The 22,323-nt window shown below is 40.9% G+C and overlaps 2 protein-coding genes across 2 annotated transcripts in view; one reads left to right on the forward strand and one right to left on the reverse strand.

Annotated features, from left to right (window-relative positions):
• Positions 1 to 13,592, reverse strand: part of LOC106613535 (uncharacterized) — a 123,078-nt gene extending 109,486 nt beyond the window's left edge. The window contains exons 1-2 of the mRNA XM_014215897.3: positions 13,174 to 13,592; positions 12,648 to 12,991 (exon numbers count right to left, since the gene is read on the reverse strand). Of these exons, the coding sequence (XP_014071372.1) occupies positions 12,648 to 12,945 (298 nt within the window). The 5' untranslated portion in view covers positions 12,946 to 12,991; positions 13,174 to 13,592. The remainder of the gene's footprint in view (positions 1 to 12,647; positions 12,992 to 13,173) is intronic.
• Positions 13,593 to 17,468: 3,876 nt separating this feature from the next.
• dio1 (iodothyronine deiodinase 1) lies at positions 17,469 to 20,054 on the forward strand. The gene is made up of 4 exons (XM_014215901.3): positions 17,469 to 17,954; positions 18,073 to 18,216; positions 18,496 to 18,695; positions 19,284 to 20,054. Exons 1-4 carry the CDS (start codon positions 17,615 to 17,617, stop codon positions 19,347 to 19,349), a joined length of 750 nt encoding a protein of 249 aa, XP_014071376.3. The 5' UTR covers positions 17,469 to 17,614; the 3' UTR covers positions 19,350 to 20,054.
• The last annotated feature ends 2,269 nt before the right edge of the window (positions 20,055 to 22,323 follow it).

Genomic DNA, 22,323 nt, shown 5'->3' on the forward strand with positions numbered 1-22,323 from the left:
AAGACAATACATACTGTACTAGTTTCCTTACAGAACAGTGAAACAAGTGAAAACCTCATTGGTGAGAGAACTGCTGCTATTTGAAAAGGAAACATGCAGTAAAAAAGTGTTTCACTACACCTTCAGCACAAACCATATTACATTTTTTTCACAAGTCATATCTGATGGTGTGAGTTGGTGTGTGTGTGTGTGTGTGTGTGTTTGTCCGTGTGTGTGCACGGTGTGTGCGCGTGTGTACTCGCTCACATATGTGTGTTTGTGTGCGCACATTCTTGCGTAGGTGTGTTTCCCGATGGTTGTGTCACAGTTGCTTTTGCAGAGGACACTCAAGAGGAAATGCTCTGTCACTACATAACCTCACACCAATAAACATCTCAGGGTCTTTAAAAAAAAACTGACGCAACACCCGTTATCTAGTTCCATCTCCGTTCAGCTCTTATTTCCACAAACGAAATGAGTATTCCTGGGACACCTTTGTGTGACTGAAGAGATTCAACCCACTCTACTGCCAGAATCAGGGTGTTCTTCCTCTCTTTCTCTCTCTCTCTCCGTCTTCTCTCTCTCGCTCTCTCTGTCTGTCTGTGTCTCTCTCGTACGCTCCCTCTCTCTGTTATCTCTTCCCTCTCTCGCTCTGTGTCTCTCTCTCTATTATCTCTTCCCTCTCTCTATATTATCTCTTCCCTCTCTCTCTCTCTGTGTCTCTATCTCTCTATTATCTCTTCCCTCTCTCTCTGTGTGTCTCTCTCTCTATTATCTCTTCCCTCTCTCTCTCTGTGTGTCTCTCTCTCTCTATTATCTCTTCCCTCTCTCTCTGTGTGTCTCTCTCTCTATTATCTCTTCCCTCTCTCTCTCTGTCTCTCTCTCTATTTTCTCTTCCCTCTCTCTCGCTCTGTGTCTCTCTCTCTATTATCTCTTCCCTCTCTCTCTATTATCTCTTCCCTCTCTCTCTGTGTGTCTCTCTCTCTATTATCTCTTCCCTCTCTCTCTCTGTCTCTCTCTATTATCTCTTCCCTCTCTCTCGCTCTGTCTCTCTCTCTATTATATCTTCCCTCTCTCTCTATTATCTCTTCCCTCTCTCTGTGTGTCTCTCTCTCTATTTTCTCTTCCCTCTCTCGCTCTGTCTCTCTATTATATCTTCCCTCTCTCTCTATTATCTCTTCCCTCTCTCTCTCTGTCTCTCTCTCTCTGTGTCTCTCTCTATTATCTCTTCCCTCTCTCTCTTATCTCTTCCCTCTCTCTCTATTATCTCTTCCCTCTCTCTCTATTATCTCTTCCCTCTCTCTCTGTGTCTCTCTCTCTCTCTCTGTGTCTCTCTCTCTCTGTGTCTCTCTCTCTAGTATCTCTTCCCTCTCTCTCTCTCTCTGTGTGTGTGTGTCTCTCTATCTCTGATGACTAAGGAAGTGCTTTCATTCCATCAGTAAACATTCCCTCCTCTCTTTTTCCCAGGTCTGACTTCAGGTTTTTACTGGAATACCGCAACAGAGCCATCATCAACCCTGGCTTTATGAATCAATGGAACATACTGCAAACATTACACACCTCCGTCCCAATGTCCGAGGAAGTACCATCACATTTACCCATGCCTCATGGCTGAGGTCATGTGAGTCACACACAGGGAGAGACGTGGGCTGACGCTGGGACTCCTTGCAAAAGGAGTCAGTGGTGTTTGTGTGTGGGTGGGGAATAAGTGTGTGTGTGCGTGCACAACAACACTTGGGTTGCGTTCCAACTGGCACCTATTCCCTTTACAGTACACTTCTTTTGACCAAAGCACCTATTACAATCCCTATATAGTGCAAACATTTTGAAGAAGTGCACTATATAGGGAATAGGGTGCCATTTGAGAAACAACCTTGGTGTTTGTTTATGCAAGCATCTTACATTGGAGTCCAACACAGAGAACAGAAGATGGAAATAGATGGTAAAGAACAGCAACACTGTTCTATGATACAGTAGCAACTAAAAGCATGGGGAATAATGTTTGACTGTTTCCCATAAACACTCAGATTATCACTCCTCAATCAGAGAGCAACAAACGTCTGCTAAGGAAAACACAGGTAACTAAGTCACTTATGGGGAATTCAACATGGGTGCCAATGCCACTTCATGAAGAGTTGTGGTGTGATCCAACAGTGTGTGCGTGTGTGTGTGTGTGTGTGTGTGTGTGTGTGGTGTGTGTGTGTGTGTGTGTGTGTGTGTAATGTAATAGCTGCCTCACAGACTCACTCCAAAGTCGATTACTCATCTTTTCACGAGCTGAATCAACAGACAGACCGGTGCATTTATCTGAGAAAGCGTATGATTCCAGCACTCTGCTCTAATTAAAACATTTTCCTCAAATAAGCTCATAATCTGCGTCCAAAATGGCACCCTATTCCCTATATAGTGCACTACTTTTGACCAGAGCCCATGAGGCTCTAGTCAGAATTAGGAACTGGTGTTAGGCGAATGAGAAAAATCTAGAGTTTTTTTTAGGTGAGTTCCACGTCTTACAAAGCCGATCTGTTGAGGGACGAGCATTGCGTATGAGTGGCGCCATCTGACTTGAGACAATGCCGTATGTAATGTACAAATCTTCCCAGCGTGAAATAGTTCCCGATTGTTCTGATTGTGTCGTGATTGTGACTTCATGTTGTAAAATTTCTCACTGCGGATGTTTCTTTCACACCCTTACTCGACCTCGACACTGTATACCTTCCCTATTCACATCCATACATTTTTTTGCCCGGTACCGGGTTACCTTCAGACCAGTCCGTGACACTTTTGGGGGACTTAGAGGACAACGGGGAACACCGTGTTTGTGAGAGTCTCAGCTATTATATTGCAGCCAAAACCACTCAGATGCTACAGACAGAAGTGGGGGTCGCAGAGCAAAACGGAAACCTTTCGGATGATACAGACATTTTTGTGAGAAGACCGATTTTCGGGATGTCTCCTGGTCTGACAAACACCGCTATAGTTCTGCCAACTTCCACCGCAGATGCGGAAGGCTGATATCAGTGGATGTAGTGGCTTGAGACGCAGCCCACGCAAAAAAAACAAGATATCTCTAGCTTTAAAAAAATGATTTTGATGAGGATTTTTTAATTTATTATTATGCCAATTAGATTTCCGCTCGGACATCGACTCTAAATGCCTCAGAGCCAAATTGAACCGAACAGACACATAATGTGGATTTAGTCAGAGACACTGAGATGTGATTGGTGTGTTGAATTCCTGATGTGTTCCATATGGAATTATCCATATGGGCTCTCGAGGGGAGGCCCAGAGTTCGAGTCAGTGTGATAGAGCCGGAGCAGAACGGGTTTCAATCAATAGTGACTCCTTCCTCCCCACTAGCAGAATGGACCGGCCCAGCAGCCAAAGATAATAACAAACATGGCTTAGACTAAAGGCCTTATTTCATCAAAACCGCTAAGTGGGATTGGGGATATTCAAATAAAAGTGTGTTGTTATGCCATAAGAAATGTTTGAAGTGAAATGAGATAGATATATTATCTTCTTTTTGTGCAGCACAATCTTTATTCTAATCCCCAAACTCCAGTTACCGGTTTTGTTTCAATAGCTAGGTCGCTTAAAGTCCAACCCTAGTTGTTGTAAACTTTTAGAAAAAGAATTGTAATCAAATAGTGATGATGATGTTAAATGTTCAAATTGAAACAGATATTATAGTCGCAGGGAGAAAAAAGATTTGCATGAGATCTGTATACTTTGTTGGTCTATGGAATCCTGATGTATTGTCTACAGAACCTTGTATAGGAATTTCAGGGAAGCAGGCATTGCTTCAGGTACGGTAGTGTACTCAGTCAGTGGCAATACCCTTAACAAAGGAAACAGCAGTTCATCTGCAGTGTAGCCTACCTTGGGGCTACTGCACTATACATATCAGTGCCCACCAGCAAATACAATATTATCTAGCATAGACAAATGGCCTCCTCATGATCATGTTTTTTAAGCTTGTATTTCTTATTTAATTTGATACCTTATTAAAGTTTCTCCTGGCTTGGCCAATGTTTCCGGAGATTCTATGGCTTTGTCCCAACTCTCAGCCTATTCCCTAAATAGTGCACTACTACTGAAAATCACTCCGCTCTCAGTAGCTATTACGCACTGGCTACTATGGCAAATTATGCTCGGTTAACTGAGCAAATGTACTCCAGCTAGCAGCCTAGTGCTAATTGGTTTGAATGGCCATACGTTAGCTAGTTTGCCAGCTTGTTGATGAAGTTGTATGGCACCAAAGTTATGGGACTGTTCTCAGAATTCAGCATGTATCTGACTCTGACAGCTGGCACTGTCCCTCGCTACTTTGTAACATTTGGCCAACGCGATAACGTCGCAGAGAAGAGTCAGCCGTGCTGTAGAACTCAGCGCACTAATCACGGCAGAACAGATATCATGAAAACTAATTTGTGCATTAGCTAGAACTTCACTACAAGTTAGCTAGCTAGCTAGAGGGATTACTCAGCATTAAGTGTATGAACTGGCGTTGTTAGCATCCCTGCCTTTCATTTCACATTGATTGATTTGAGATTGGTTCAGCCAGCAAGCAGAAATATTGATTCTACCACTACAAATCATCTTACCTAGATGTATAATTATGTAGTGAAGACTTGTCAATATTAGCTACAGGTTTATAGTTTTTGGTAAGATGAACTGACTTTTTAAGGACGAAGGGGTGTTCAGTGGACAATGTCACCTCGGTAACATCTTTCAATGTTAGGACAGCATATTGTAGCCAAACTTCTTTTTAGCTATCCCATGAGTGTTTGCGAGTTCAGTGCAGATCAAATCAAAATGTACTTGTTACATCTGCCGAATACAACATGTGTACTGTAGACCTTACAGTGAAATGCTTACTTACAAGCCCTTAACCAACAATGCAGTTTTAAGAAAAATAAGTGTTAAGAAAGTATTTACTAGAATAAACTGAAGTAAAAAATCAATTTAAAAAAAGAAGAAAATAGAAAAATCACAAAAAATTAAAGAGCAACAATAAAATAACAGTAACGAGGCTATATACAGAGGGTACCGCACAGTCAATGTGCGGGGCACAGGTTAGTTGAGGTAATTGTGGTAATACGTACATGCAGGTAGAGGTAAAGTGACTATGCATATATAAACAACAGAGAGTTGCAGTTGCGTAAAATCCGGGTAGTAATTTGATTAGCTTTTCAGGAGTCTTATGTCTTTGGGGTATAAGCTGTTAAGAATCCTTTTGGGCCTAGACTTGGCATGCCGGTACCGGTTGCCATGCAGTAGCAGAGAGAACATTCTATGACGAGGGTGGCTGGAGTCTTTGGCAATTTTTAGGGTCTTCTCTGACACCGCCGGGTATAGAGATCCTGGTTGGCAGGAGGCTTGGCCCCAGTAATGTACTGGGCCATACGCACCACCCTCTGTAGTGCCTTGTGGTCGGAGGCTGAGCAGTTGCCATACCAGACGGTGATGCAACCAGTCAGGATGCTCTCGATGGTGCAGCTGTATAACTTTTTGAGGATCTGAGGACCCATGCCAAAAAAAAGGGCTCTGACCTCCTCCCTATAGGCTATCTCATTGTTGTTGGTGATCAGGTCTACCACTGTTGTGTCGTCGGCAAACTTAATGATGGTGTTGAGTCGTGCTTGACCATGCATTCATGGATGAACAGGGAGTACAGGAGGGTACTGAGTACACACCCCTGAGGGGCCCCCGTGTTGAGGATCAGCGTGGCAGATGTGTTGTTACCTACCCTTACCACCTGGGGGTGGCCCGTCAGGAAGTCCAGAATCCAGTTGCAGAGGGAGGTGTTTAGTCCCAGGGTCCTTAGATTAGTGATGAGCTTTGAGGGCTCTATGGTGTTAAACGCTGAGCTGTAGTCAATGAATAGCATTCTCACGTAGGTGTTCCTTTTGTCCAGGTGGGGAGAGCAATGGAGATTGCGTCATGTGTGGATCTGTTGGGGCAGTATGCAAATTGGAGTGAGTCTAGGGTTTCTGGGATAATGGTGTTGATGTGAGCCATGACCAGCCTTTCAAAGCACTTCATGGCTACAGACGTGAGTGCTATGGGCCGGTAGTCATTTAGGTAGTTTACCTTGGTGCTCTTGGGCACAGGGACTATGGTGGTCTGATTGAAACATGTTGGTATTACAGACTTGGTCAGGGACAGGTTTAAAATGTCAGTGAAGACACTTGCCAGTTGGTCAGCGCATGCTCGGGGTACACGTCCTGGTAATCCGTCTGGCCCTGCGGCCTTGTGAATGTTGACCTGTTTAAAGGTCTTACTCACATTGCTACAGAGAGCGTGACCACACAGTCGTCCGGAACAGCTGGTGCTCTCATGCATGCTTCAGTGTTGCTTGCCTCGAAGCACGCATAGAAGTCATTTAGCTCATCTGGTAGGCTCGTGTCACTGGGCAGCTCGTGGCTGTGCTTCACTTTGTAGTCCGTAATAGTTTACAAGCCCTGCCACATCTGATGAGCGTCAGAGCCGGTGTAGTTGGATTCAATGTTAGACCTGTATTGACGCTTTGCCTGTTTGATGGTTCGTTGGAGGGCATAGCGGGATGTCTTATAAGCGTTTGGTTTAGAGTTCCGCTCCTTGAAAGCGGCAGCTCTACCCTTTAGCTCAGTGCGGATGTAGCCTGTAATCCATGGTTTCTGGTTGGGGTATGTACGTACGGTCATTGTTTTGACAACATCATCGATGCATTTATTGATGAAGTCAGTGACTGATGTGGTGTACTCCTCAATGCCATTGGAAGAATCCTGGAACATATTCCAGACTGTGCTAGCAAAACAGTCCTGTAGCTTAGCATCTGCGTCATCTGACCACTTCTGTATTGAGCGAGTCACTGGTACTTCCTGCTTTAGTTTTTGCTTGTAAGCAGGAATCAGGATGACGTTATGGTCAGATTTGCCAAATAGAGGGCGAGGGAGAGCTTTGCACACGTCTCTGTGTGTGGAGTAAAGGTAGTCTAGAGTTTTTTTCCTCTGGTTGCACATGTAACATGCTGGTAGAAATGAGGTAAAATGGATTTAAGTTTCCCTGCAATAAAGTCCCCGGCCACTAGGAGTGCCACCTCTGGATGAGCATTTTCTAGTTTGCTTATGGCGGTATACAGCTTGTTGAGTGCGGTCTTAGTGCCAGCATCGGTTTATGGAGGTAAATAGATGTAAATACGAAAAAATATAGATGAAAACTCTCTTGGTAAATAGTGTGGTCTACAGCTTATCATGATATACTCTACCTCAGGCGAGCGAAACCTAGAGACTTCCTTAATATTAGATTTCGTACACAAGCTGTTATTGTCAAATAGACACAGACCACCACCCCTTGTCTTACCGGAGCCAGCTGTTCTATCTTGCTGATGCACCGAAAACTCAGCCAGCTGTATGCTATCTATGTCATCGTTCAGCCACAACTCTGTGAAACATAAGATATCACCATTTTTAATGTCCCGTTGGTACGATAGTCTTGATCGGAACTCATCCAGTTTATTATCCAATGATTGCACGTTGGCTAATAGGACGGGTGGTAGAGGCGGATTTCCCACTCGCCGTCAGGATCCTTACAAGGCACCCCGACCTACGTCCCCTATATCTCTGTCTCTTCTTGATGCGAATGACGGGGATTTGGGCCTTTTCTGGTGTCTGAAGTAAATCCTTCGCATCTGACTCTTTCTTATATCTCTCAGACATAGGACAGACACTTCAAAACATACTTACATTTGATTTATTTTTTGACTGTCTGTTTTTCCATGTATGAATCTGTTATTCAACATGTTTCTATGGGCTAATAACATTAAGGCCAAATTCAATGTTTCATCAAATCATTTGTAAATATTTTTGGGGGGATACCTACAGGGGTCCTAAAATTCTAAATCAAATAGCTAAATGATCCACGGTATGATCATCTTAAAACAATTAAAGCTTCGACACAAGATTAAGGCATGGACATTTTTGATGGTTTCACGTGGTTCGCATTGTTGTCTCTACAACTCTTCTGATGAAGCCCTTTGTCTGGAAAGAAAATGGCCATATTCTTCTATCATTACATGTAAAGTTTCATTTCTTGTATAAAAGACATACAATATTACTAAAGGCAGGGCAGAAAAGTTCACTTTCTCTGAATAAATGTTTGATAAATGTATGCTCTTTACTCTCAAACCATTGTCTCCCCTCCGCACAGAGAGAAGTTCATCATCTGTTGAGTCCAGGCTATCTATGGCATGAATCTAAAATAATGGTCCAACATTCCACGTGAGACCCTATAGTCTTATAGAGAGACAGGCGAATGAAATAAGATTAGGCTGAAATGAAGCATGATACTAAAGCCTGATGAGCCCTATAGATCATTTACATGTACTGTCTATAGATTCAGTACTGTAAAACACACCACAATGTGAGCATAGGGATTAGGGCTGAGGCACTACCCTAAGAAAGAGGCTGAACTGTGTTAAGACAAAAAAAATATGTGAAACTATTCCACAAAACTTTACCCCAAACAAAGAACTCAATCGCTGTTATTACTTAGGAGCATATTTTTGTCTGCTATAAAAATACCTTCGGACAGCTGAAGCAAGAAAACATTTTTTACATGCGGGCATGTTTACCTTTCATAAATATTTCTAAATGCACAACACTGAATAATCATCTGAATGTCTTTCAAGAAAATGAAAAAAGGACTATAAGTGTATCTCCTGAATATTCATCCACACAGAACCCACATCCACAACATATCTTGCATTCCCACATTCACGACAACAAATCCAGTACAAAAGCATCGTAAAGACAATGTCATGATTCATGTTGGTCTGGGACGATGGTGAGGGCACAACGGTGCTCAGCTCAGAGGAGTCAGTCCTCATAAATGCTGAGACACATTCAGAGACATATGGTTTGTGTTTGGCCAGGAAAAAAACAATAATCAAATCCTTTGAGCCTCTTTTTGTTAAAGGATGAATGCTAATATAAAAGTGGGTTTTGTATCATCATAATTTAGGATGAGGGAGTAATTACATCTGCCCTCTCTCTGCTGCACAACAACAATATAATATAATCTCTTCTCAACAGGACGTAAAGTAGCCTAGGATTTCACACATGAAGTAGACCAGGCTTTCCCCCCACATAATCCGGGTAGGTATACAACGGTGTCTGTCTATATACAATTATTGGCACCCTTGATAAAGATGAGCAAAAAGTAATACAAATACTAAGCCATATTGTATGAAAATGTTTTTGGACAATTATAATATATTATACTAATACAATTGCTCAGATAAAGATAATTTAGACCATACCTCCATACAGAATCTTTCCAAAACCTTGATATCCTTCGTCTGTTCTTATGGACTGCCCTCTTCAAATCAAACCACAGGTTTTCAATGGGGTTCAAGTCCGGAGACTGAGATGACCATTGCAAAAATGTTGATTTTGTGGTCAATTAACAATTTTTTTGGTGGATTTTAATGTGTGCTTGGGGTTATTGTCTTGCTGGAAGATCCACTTGCGACCAATTTTTAGCCTCTTGGCAGAGGCTACCAGGCCTTTGGCTAGGACGTCCTGGTACTGGGTAAAGTTCATGATGCCATTGTCCTTAACAAGGGCCCCAGGACCAGCAGAAGCAAAATAGCCTCATAACATCAAAGATCCACCACCATATTAAAATAGTATACTGTATGCATTGATTGAAGCTCAATGTTAAATTCAAATCTCCCTACCGTCATATCTAAGCCAATATGACACCAATGTCGATGGAAATGAGCAAAACCTAAATGATTGGAGGTACACAACACACTCCCCGCCTCTCGTCATGAGCCATCTGGCCATTACCGAGAACCACATACCGAATTGGGCATTGGCATTAGAGGAAAAAAAAAAAAATCCTGCCCGACCTAGCTGAATATCTAGGCATCAGTAAGGACGAGACTACAGCATCCATAAAGTGACCATTAGACTTGCCACCTTTCGGACTGAATACGTTTGTAGGGGCAACCGTTTTGATTAAATGTATCATTTATCGCTCTCACATGCTCATTTCTGTCCATTAAGAACCAATGATGTGCTATCTTTGTGTAGCATTTCTGATAATGCTAACATATTTTCAGCTGAATCTCAGAGTTCTAAAATCAGACCAAAGCACTTGGGTTGCACAGCAACAGCGCTAGTAGCTAGCTAACACCAGTTGGATGAGAGGCAAGCTACAAGCAAAGGAAGCTAGCTATACTTTACTATGGAAGGTGTTTCACATTGTTGAAGTTACCTGTGTAAACTGTTGGCCTTGAAACTTGCATGTAATCAGAACGCAACCACATAAGCACAAACATGATAGCGAATGTCCTTAGCTGCTATTGCCAGTTAGCTAACCAACTAACATTAGCCAGTAACATTAGGTAGTTAGCTACAAGTCAACAAGAAAGTAACATTAGCTGTATGGACAGATTGCGATGCACCGGCACAACTCAATGTTGAACATATCTCCCACATTCTTCCAAAAAGCACATCTAGCTAGTTAGCTAATGTATAATACATGTAATGGGCATTGCTCATCTAACGTTAACATTAGCTAACGTTACTCCAAACACTAGGCAATCTGGTTTGAATCCTAAGCAACCTGCATACACATTGTTTGAAGTACAATAGACCAACATTGCTACTGTAGTGCTGGAAAACCTTGGTAGAGCATGGGTGGAGTAGGCATTGCGGTGCTCATGTGAATTTCCTTTATTTTTTGGCCTCTTACCAACGACTACTTCTCACCTAAAACATCATTCTTAATTTTTTATTTTACAGTAGGTATGGGATTATTTTCTGCTTATGCATCCATATTTCAACACCAAAGAGTTAAATTTTCATGTCATCTAACAAATGTAAAAACCTGGAGTTTGCTAAACGGCACTTACACTTGGATTGAAACTGGTGCTATAGTCAGATGATATGAAAATAGAGCTCTTTAGCCACGTACACCAGTGGTGAGTTTGGTGGTGAAATAAGGATGCATAAGCAGAAAATATATTTTTTGAATTCAGCAAACAATATAAGATATAGCTCAGTATTTGTATTACTTATTTTATACAGTCTTTTTGGCTCATCTTTATCAAAGGCGCCAATCATTTTGGACCTGACTGTATATATCTGACCGTTGTTTCATGCAAGGGTATGAAAGGGTCTGAAGACTAGTCACTGCACTCAAGGCCTGTGCAGGATTCACAGTCAAAAATAATTTATGATTGAAAAAAATGGGAATATCAAACAAAACGACAGCATTTTTCAGTTCAACAAATTCTATAAATTCTATATTTCTGAATGATAAAAAGGTTAAAAATAGAATTTTGTGCCATCTTCAAAGCATGACAGAAAGAAAATACAAATAATACTGTATGTTTGACGTAGATTTGAAGCAGACAGTACGCGTGTGTAACTAACGGCAGGGTATCAAACCCAGACCATCTGCACAACTCACCATCAACATTTTAGTCCACTGAGCTAACGTTTTAGGGATTAGACATAGGAGCTAACACAAGTATTTAAGTCCCAGACAAGATACTTGCCTCATAATACCTCTACATCATGAAGCACTACATGCATTCATCCCAGTACACAATATCCAATAATTAAGGGGGACATTTTTTTTAAACAATTTAATGTTCGTTAATAAACCTGAGTGAGGAGGTTACAAATTAGATTATAGAAAAGCCTTGAGGAATGTTTATTAATCTCAATGATGCTTAAATTCAAACTATTTTAGGTAATTCGCCAAACAAATGGCATTTAATCTTAAAATATCTACTATTACATTTACACTTAAAATTCATTTCTTAAAATAAACGTGTGCTAATAGGCTACATAAATAATGTTCTATTAAATTTGTCTATTGAAGTTAGTTTGTACCTATCCATTTACAGTATGTTATCTGTAACAGCTCAATAAAATGGTATCCGCTCATATACTCCAGAGATGTCCTCATCTGTCCACCGCCATCTGTCCTCATACAGAACTTGTTAAATTAAGCACTTTCCCTAAAGTGAGTGCAGTCACATCTGTTGATGATCCATAGAGGAGAAGTCAAAGTGCTCCATTCTCTGGCTGTCCCTTCACATGTATCACTTCACAGGGCTGCGCTGTGTTGCTGAGATGACTTTGATTGTGGTGCTCTTTATGAAATTGGCAAGACTATACATCAGTGACCTCTGCACTTAATTAATGAGGTTGTTATCAACAGTAGAATCCACAACTGCAAACACAGATCTGTCAACTAAATATACAGTAGGGCCCCACCGCTGGATCAAAGAGGAAGAGGAGTGCACTTAAAGACTCCATATGTAGCCAACTAGAAACCCTGGCACAATTTCAGAGTAACCAGATGGATGGGCTGGAAGGAATGACAATAAGGGCTGGAAGGAATGACAATAATAGGATATTATTTGATACACTTATAAAATAGTTTCCCTGATAGCATAAAAAGTGCAAATTCGAAGCAATAAATGTTAGTAATTGTGTTAATATTTCCCCAATATTGGCATGATACAATTTAGATTTAGACAGCATGTTTCACCGCCCAAAGAAACTGTTGCTTTAAACAACTAGATTTTACTGATAAAATACATTATGCGATACAAGAGCCGGGTCAGTAATGAGCGCGTTGAATCAAATGTTTAGCTTTACCTTGTTCCGGGGAGAGAGAGAAACACGCGCGGGGAGATTTGGCTGTCAGAAGGCCTTTCTCTTGAGATCCATAGCGCTCTTCTGGCGCGGCATGCCGCTTTGGACTCGGACATTGCATATGACTCGGGATGTGATGTGGGCTCCGGCAGTTCTGGGCTCCAAAACCATCGTTCCCGATGCGTCTGGCGCAGATGTCCGATTTACTGCTGTACATGGAGAGAGTCAGTCCCGTGAAGTCTGAAAACGATGGGGTTTGGCAGTGACTGACCATTCCGAAGAGTGCTGAGGATTTCTGCATCGGAATTTCGTTGTTCCCAGTGTGTACTTTCTGTGTTCACATTTACCTGTGTTCGGGACAGAAAATCACATATCCCCTTTAAAATATTTGAAGACACACCAAACCATCTCCTAAAAGTTTGACATTGTTTTCCGAATTGGAAAATAACATGGAATCTTTGGGGATGATAAATGCAAGAATATACACTGACAAGAAGTGAATGATCTTCATTCTCTTGACGACACCTACCTTATCCGACTAATGAACCGACAAAAGGGGAGAATATGTATAGCCTATGGTCGGACTCGGTGTACATCAACATCGTCGGCCAAATGCGAAGAAAAGCACGTCTTAACGTACCAACAGCATCCTCTCTGCTTCCATAAACTTTTACCACTTTTCTAAAGTATCAATTCTCAGCATCCAAAACATGCGTCTTCCCTTTGAATGACATCTGATGCATCCACTGAGTCGGCAGTATTCGAGTCATTGCGTCTCTGCACCAATGAAGGCACTGTCAGGGGGCCAATGGGAGGATATGAAGATATTGATCGAGGAGAGATGTTTTACGGGGAGAGAAAACTGATGTGCTATTGACGAAACAGCAGACCATGGACAGGTGCCAAGTAAATTATGAGCAAATATCAATACGACCATATGGCTTTAGGTTACTTAGGACTACAGGCATTTGTAGGCTACTGCAAACTTCAGTTAGAAATCGATTAGGAATAAGGGAACATTTCTTTTATATGATAGAGAAAAATAAGGGAACATGTTGGGGGGGGATTTCGTTGAAATGTGTGGTAGCTCTTGTTCACATTGTGATTTCTTTAATTCTTTTTATTAAGAAACTATAAAAAGGAAATAGAGCAAGTGTCGATGATTTCATAAATATTAATTAAAAGACAGTGCACACGCACGGACGCACGCACGCACGCAAACACACTCACACACACACACACACGCACACACACACACACACACACACACACAGAGAGAGAGAGAGAGAGACAATATAATAAATCATCTAATTTATGTGACAACATCGATGTTGTTAGCTCAATGTGTGACTTTTAGTTGTTCGTTTTATTTCAAAAGGAGGCACATTATTGAAGTATTAAATGTATTTTATTTGAGCTTGTAAGCCTAACCTGACAGTTGTTATAATTGTATTTTTATGTCCGTCAAATTGGTCGTGTAGGTCAGGGAACTGAAAAGCCTATATGCTTATTTTTCAGAAATGACAGTGTATATCGTATGTTGTTAAGGCATGCACCTATGCATAAGGCTCGTATTAGGCCAGTTTAAGACTAAGAATTATCACGTGTTGCAAAAATGGACTAGAATGATAAGGCCTATGTGAACTAAGCCTGTTCAATAACATTATAGGCCTATTGACGTCCATCCATATTAACATGAATCACCTAAACAAATGATGCATTTGATTAGTAAAATAAATACATGTAACAATATAGGCCTATGCCTATGAATTGGATAAGCATGATAGCACATGCTGTGAGGTTGAGGGTCTAGGATTGAAATTGAAAAGAAAATAATAATAATAATGTGAAATATATTATTATATATTTCTCTTAAATAAATATAGGATGTGAATAGCCATAGCCATTCGAGCATATTCATAATTTAGATAATTATTTAGAAATAGTGGTAGGCCTTGTGGTTTACAACACGTCAACGATATTAGATATAGGGTCATTCCATTTGATTTCAATCACTTTTTGACCTCACCCCTTTTGATTTTAATAAAACTTTCTATACATATTTGCCCATGGTAGAAGTGGTCAGAAAGTAACTTAGGGGACCTGAATGCCAAAACATTTAGGAGAATGAGGTGCTCAAAGTTGACTCATTTTGCATACTCCACCCTACCATGAGACATAATATTAATCAAATGAATTTTTCAAATCAATCAAATGTATTTATAAAGCCCTTTTTACATCAGCAGATGTTACAAAGTGCTATACAAAAAAACAGCCTAAAACCCCAAACAGCAAGCAATGCAGATGTAGAAGCACGGGTGCAGATGTAATATGTGTGTGTCTTCATCTCTGGATAAGATAAACATTTGAGTTTGATATACATTAAAAGCTTACAAACAGGGTTGTCAAACTATTTTATAAAAATGTATCTAAAAATGTCTGAACTCTGTTTTTATTATTCATTTTAGCATATGTTGTAGCTTAGACCCTATTTTACATCATCTGAGATGTTTGTGTTGTGCCAGCCATTGGTTGAGACACAGCATGCTCCTGAATACGGGGTGGGTGCACCATGCGTGACATGTTTTGGCTGATAAATGTACTAAAATGGAATAAAATAACATTTTCAACTTTCAAATGGTAGCACAAAGATGGTTGCAGGTCCACACATCAGAGAATGTGGACTTGAATGGGAATATCAGTTGTTTTAAATTATACTGTTGATCTTCAATGGGAAACCTATTGAAATCATGGAAATATAGATAATAGAATAGAACTTCCTATTTATGTGGACATTCAGGTGGGTTGACCGGTGGCCATCTTTGTGGTAGTAAATTTAAAGTTTCATTTCTCGCATTCCTGATGGCAATTTCCCTTGTCACAACTGTGTTCACTGTAATGCTATGATCAGTGGTTGGAGGTAGAATAACTTGTAACACAAATATTATGTACATCTCCTTAAGTGTTGCTGTAACTTTTATTATGGGGGTAAGACCAAACGTGAACTTAAGACAAGGATTTGTATGCATGATGCCTCCATTCTTAACCACAATGAAAAATCACCTGTTGCCAGCATTTCAATTGCCATAATCATGAACTATGTGCCTAACGTTATTTGGGCTTTGATTAGTGAAGGCGCCACGTAGGGTATAGGAGATAGGGATAAATTACTTCTCCAAAGAGAGACACATTGGATAGATCGCTTGGGCACCCCTGCCCCAGCAGGTCTCAAAAAATAATGTTCCTTTTCTTGTTTTTTTGTAGAAGGCTATAAATATGTAGGCTGAGTATACGCTCCTAACATTTAGGCTGATATCATAATGTATCTTTATTGTGTGTTTGTGTATACACTGAGTATTCAAAACATTAAGAACACCTGCTCTTTCCATGACATAGAGTGACCAGGTGAATCCAGGTTAAAGCTATGATCCCTTATTGATGTCACTTGTTAATCCACTTCAATCAGTGTAGATGAAGGGGAGGAGACAGGTTAAAGAAGGATTTTTAAGCCTTGAGACATTGATTGTTTATGTGTGCCATTCAGAGGGTGAATGGGCAAGACAAAAGATTTAAGTGCCTTTGAACAGGGTATGGTAGTAGGTGCCAGGCGCACTGGTTTGTGTCAAGAACTGCAATGCTGCTGGGTTTTTCACGCTAAACAGTTTTCCGTGTGTATCAAGAATGGTCCACCACCCAAAGGTCATCCAGTCAACTTGACACAACTGTGGGAAGCATTGGAGTCAACATGGGCCAGCATCCCTGTGGAATGCTGTTGACCGACACCTTGTAGAGTCCATGCCCCAACAAATTGAGGCTGTTCTGAGGGCAAAAAAGGGGGGGGGGGTGGGGGGGGGGGGGGAAGAAACTCAATATTAGAAAGGTGTTCCTAATGTTTGCTATACTCAGTGTATTTTCATGTTTTGCCCAAAGCTCCCTCTGCTGGGATCTCTTGATTGGGCCAAATTTGACTTTGTGAATCTATAATTATGCCCCCTTATGTGTGGCCTGTATTGTTGTTGTAACGTTGCCTCCTATGCATTCTGAAGAAGGGGTCATACCCAAAACGTTTGTAAGGCAATACAAATATGTTCATTTAAGTTTATTTAGCGGAGAGCTGTCTTATTTTTGTTCAACTTAAATTTCAACAATGTACCAGCTAAATTGCAGTGATCTGAAGGGACATGTCCATTCTATTAATTATATTTCTAGGATTAAAATGACACCCGCCCTGTATTCAAGAGTATGCTATGTCTCAACCGATTGTGAGCACAACACAAACACCTCAGATTATGTAAAAAAGGGTCTAAGCTACAACATATAGATGGGGGAAAAACAGGAGTTTACATGTTTTTAGACAATTTGACAGCCTTGTTTGTAAGCTTTTGAATGATATAAAACTCAACCGTTTATCTTTTCCAGTGATAAAGACATGGATGCCTCGTGATAGGGTGAGGTATCGGTATCACTTTCAGACAACTTCTACCATGGGCAAATATGTATGGAAAGTTATTGAAATGAAATGGAACGACCCTATAGGCTACTGGTTGACGACAATAGGAGACATGAATATCAGTGAAGTACGGCTGAGTAGTGACATCTAGTGGATGATTCAGTGTCTGGTCAACACACACACACGCACTTCTTATTCCTAGTCCTAGAGATACATTTGTTAAGTGCGCTCACAAGGTGTAGTTTACGGTAAATTCAATCGTCAAAATTATCCAAAACGGATCTAAAATACGTGGATGGGCTCAATCAGTATGGTGTAAAAAAATTGGGCCAAAATGTATTACAACATTCTGCTTTACTCTGTCAAATCACATACATGTCAGGGGTAAAAGAAACGTTTAGACAAAAGCCCACATAGACGGTCGAGGAGGGAGTGTTTGTTTGCACAACGTTCCACTCTGCCATAAAATAGGCTAGAAATCACACATAGGCTATTGTTTCGCTGAGCACCAAAGAAAAATATGATATTAATATGGAAATTGTTCATTTATCTGTCAATGCCGTGTTTATTTTGCTTTGCGTTCATGCAATTTATCTTTCTCACGCTTCTGAATTTGATTTCACGAAGCTTGACCAAGAAACTTATCTTAAAAATGGGTGAAAAGGTAACTATGACCCAGAATCCGAAGTTCAAGTATGAAGATTGGGGGCCGACTTTTATGTCATGGAATTTTGTCAAGACCATCCTAGGGCACATGTGGACTAATGTCGGTCAAGAAGCTTTTGTGGGCAACAGTGCTCCCGACTCACCAGTGATTACATTGGACGGCAAGATTACCAGTATCTACAACTATTTGAAAGGTGAGTAGACGATTGCTCGTGTGCAGTATAGTCAGCAGTATCATGCCAGTTATTTGATCAATTTCCTTTCTAAATACTAGGCTACTATAATGTTCTCTCTCTTTTTTTTGTCTGTCAGACAACAGACCACTGGTGTTGACTTTTGGAAGTTGTACCTGACCCCCGTTCATGTATAAACTTTGCGAGTTCAAGCAACTCGTCAAGGACTTCAGCGATGTGGCAGACTTCCTGGTGGTCTACATTGCCGAGGCGCATTCAACAGGTGAAGGAGGTGGTCATTGGTCAAATATCCGGACACTTCCGCCTTTGCTCAATTAGCCTGGGGACGATGTTATTGGTCAAATGAATAGTACAAGACCATATAGACCTACGTGATGATAGCTTTGTAATCTATCCTAAACCTGGATAAATTATTATAATGAATAATAACTGATTGTGGCTTTTTATAATCGGTTGTATTAAACTTTAGAAGGTATATAGCCTAGGCTACACAAATATCAAGCCACTACAATCGTCACTGTGATTTTTTTCTCTGCTTCAGATGGTTGGGTCTTTGCCAACAACGTTGACATTACTAAACACCGAAACCAGGAGGAGCGGCTGGCTGCAGCACAGTTCCTGGTCAAAGAGGACCCCCTGTGCCCCATCGTAGTGGATGAAATGAAAGACACCACAGCTAGTAAATATGGTGCTATTCCAGAGAGGCTGTATGTGCTGCAGGCAGGAAAGGTTGTTTATAAGGTAAGGACAGTTAAGAAAATTAAGAGTTAAGAAAAAAGGAAGTAGTAAAAAGACAACACATAGATCAAATGTAATTTTCTTTCTGCATAACAAAACTGATGGTGTGCAAAGGTAAAGAGAAATCAAGGTGCAGTTCTTGTCTTGAGTTTTTGGAATCCTGCCATTGCATTCTTTGCTTTCTGGCTCACATGGACACATCCTGACTAGTAGTTTTACAGAATTATGGGAAAGGATATTTGGAACACAGTGAAGGCTGTTGAACTTCTGTTACACAGGTATATTATTGTATTTTTATTTAACCTTTATTTAACTAGGCAAGTCAGTTAACAACAAATTGTTATTTACAATGATGGCCTACCGAAAGGCAAAATACCTTCTGTGGGGACGGGGCCTGGGATTAAAATTAAATTTTAAAAAATATATATACAAAGGTATATATTATAAAGGTATAGGCCTATAAGACCTGTTAGGCACCTAAATCTCTCACTTTCTTTTGTGAGCCTCATAAAGAGGAGTCTGTCACTCACAGTTCACCAATGAATCCACTTTTTGCTCCTGTCCAATCACCAGTCTTCTGTCTGTTACCAGGGAAAGATTGGGCCATGGGGCTACAGCCCTGAGGAGGTGCGCTCCTTCCTGGAGAAAATGAAGTAGGAAGAAGTGAAGCACATCTGTCACTTAACTCAGTTTTTCTGTTATTTTTTTTTATCCCATGCCCATATTATCATGTGTAATTCTGCTCTCTGGGATCCCAGTTATCCACCTTTGAGTTTGGAGACTTTCTATGTTTATTAGTGACAGACACCGATCAAGCCTATGGCCTCTGTAACCCGATGAAGAGAAACATGGAGAGACCATTCAATCAGAATGGGTGGGTTGATAAAACAAGGAACATCATAGGAAGTAAAGGTGGATGTTAATTCTGACTTTTTAAAAATCCAGGTTGCGGTTCAGGTCAGTTATTGTATTGACATAACTGCAATATCACACCTTTCTAATGGCTGAACGTGAAACAAGCCCTTTGGCTGCTAGATTATCAATATATTTTTCATACTGGATCTTGTATTTTACATAACATTAAGAATTTCTCAAATGTAGGTAGGTCTATTTGATATTTCATAGCCATATAGTAATTGCACTGGCATATCTGTAACCATTCTCTTGATACATTGTCTATGAATGTTCATAAGTTACTTTAGGATACAACTGCTTTTTCCATGATGGTTACAGTGCAAACCTCTGGTCATTGTAATTTGATGAACTGAAAGCAGTTTTTTGCTAAGTCATTTAGGAGCATTTAGAGCATGTTGTTGTGGTGATGAGGATATACCTGCTTATTAAAAACTCTTCATGAACTGACATTGCCCTTGGGATCATTGTTTATAAAAAAAAATATATATATTTGCATGTTTTCATTATATGATTAATTGCTCAGAATTCTCACAAGATTGACTTCATACACTGAGTATACCAAACATTAGGAACACCTTCCTAAAATGAGTTGCCCTCAGAACAGCCTCTATTTGTCGGGGCATGGACTCTACAAGGTGTCGGTCAACAGCATTCCACAGGGATGCTGGCTCATGTTGACTCCAACGCTTCCCACAGTTGTGTCAAGTTGACTGGATGTCCTTTGGGTGGTGGACCATTCTTGATATACACGGAAAACTGTTGAGCGTGAAAAACCCAGCAGCATTGCAGTTCTTGACACAAACCGGTGTGCCTGGCACCTACTACCATATCCCGTTCAAAGGCACTTAAATCTTTTGTCTTGCCCATTCATCCTCTGAATTGCACACACACAATTCATGTCTCAAGGCTTAAAAATCCTCCTTTAACCTGTCTCTTCATCTACACTGATTTAAAGTGGATTTTAACAGCAACATCAATAAGGTATCATAGCTTTCACCTGGTCAGTATGTCATGGAAAGAGCAGGTGTTCTTAATGTTTTGTCAACGCAGTTTGTCGTAACAAGATGAGACAAAGAAGTTCTCATCAGTCCATCTGCACATCACATGACTATGCCTCACCTTGGACTTGTCCCAAATGGCACCCTATTCCCTATATAGTGCACTATATGGGAATTGACTACCATTTGGGACACAGACCGCGCCTCATCTTGTTGTTATTGAACAGGTCACCACCCAAGCAGTAAAAATAAATATTGCAGATGCCTGCCAGATCTAAAAACGCCTGGATAGGTGTTTAACATATCAGCTAACCACATCATATGATATAGGAATCTGATAGCCGACTGCACAGTGGATTACGTGGCATGCCACCATTGGTTAATGCAAAACAATGTCGGCCTGGAACGGGACCAAGACCACAAACAGAATAAAGACAGAAGGAACTTTGGCCAAGACGTCCACCCATTTTTACAAGATAAGTCAATAATCTGGCTCCATGTAGTGTATACTATTCCCATGACAGCCTCAGCTCTCGTAAGACAAACGCACAAATAAAAAATCACAATGCAAAAATCAAAGAGAAACCTGAGGCATCATAACTCAAGGTTATATGTGAATTACTAGGATACAGTGAACAAACTGTTTAGTGTTGCTACAACTTTCCAAACAATCTTGTGAGGAGGACCTAAGCCAGCGAGGGAGAGGTTGGTTGGCTCGTCCCCAGCCAGGCCACATCCTGTTGCAGTGGATGTGTCCCAAATCACATCCTATTTCCTTTATAGTGCACTGCTTTTGACCAGCTCCCTATGGGCCCTGGTCAAAAGTAGTGCATTGCAACAGGACTAGCGTGCCATTTGGGACACGTAAAGTGAGGAAAAACGACTGGATTCACTGAAGCAGTTTAGGCCTAGTTCCTATTGTGAGGCAGGAGCCAACATGCAAGTGGATGAGCTTTTCAATTGGAATACAGCCCTGAGCACAGTAGAGTGATGGGCTTGCCCAGTGTGCAGAATAAATGCAGAGCCTTATATTGGTTTGCTGTAAATATTTTGTACAGTGACAGGAGTTTGGCAGTGCTACAACACAAGGTGAGGGGGGCTGAGTAGCAAAGGCAACCCACAGAAAGCACATAAGGGGGAGGGAACAGGTACGAGTGTAACGATTGCTCCTGTCCATTCCCCATCACAGCAGAGCCAACCTGGGCAGGTAAGAGCAAAACCTCAGCAGAACCATCTCCGAGCTCTATTGGATCAGAGCTATGTTGCATTGTAAAACAAGACATTTTGTATAGTAGATATTGATTATTTGCTTAGCATCCATATCAGCTACATATTTAACAGTTTACAGTTGTTTAAAATTGAAATTATTTTCAAATGTGTGGTTTATGGGCTAAATGGGCGAAAAAATATGAAGTGGTGTGGACGTCATCACTTGTACTTACCACTACTGTTTAGAAATGGCAGCCAAGGACGCCAGAGGCAGCGAGGTTCCAGCCACTGCCTCAGTGAGAGAGAGCCAGGAGAAGAGCAGCAAAGCAGTAGAGGTACAACAAGGCCTATAACTATTGTAACGGGGGACAACATTTAAAAAGAAAACAGAACATGAGTGTTGCCTGATCAATTTGGATTGTTTTTGTGTCCAGCCTTGAAACAGAAAGTACGCAATGATGAATGGTCTTCTCAGTGTATCTACTAGATGTTTATTATTCAAATGGTTA

Source organism: Salmo salar, chromosome 10 (assembly GCF_965601325.2).
Source record: "Salmo salar chromosome 10, fSalSal1, whole genome shotgun sequence".
NCBI classification, from domain to species: Eukaryota; Metazoa; Chordata; class Actinopteri; order Salmoniformes; family Salmonidae; genus Salmo; species Salmo salar.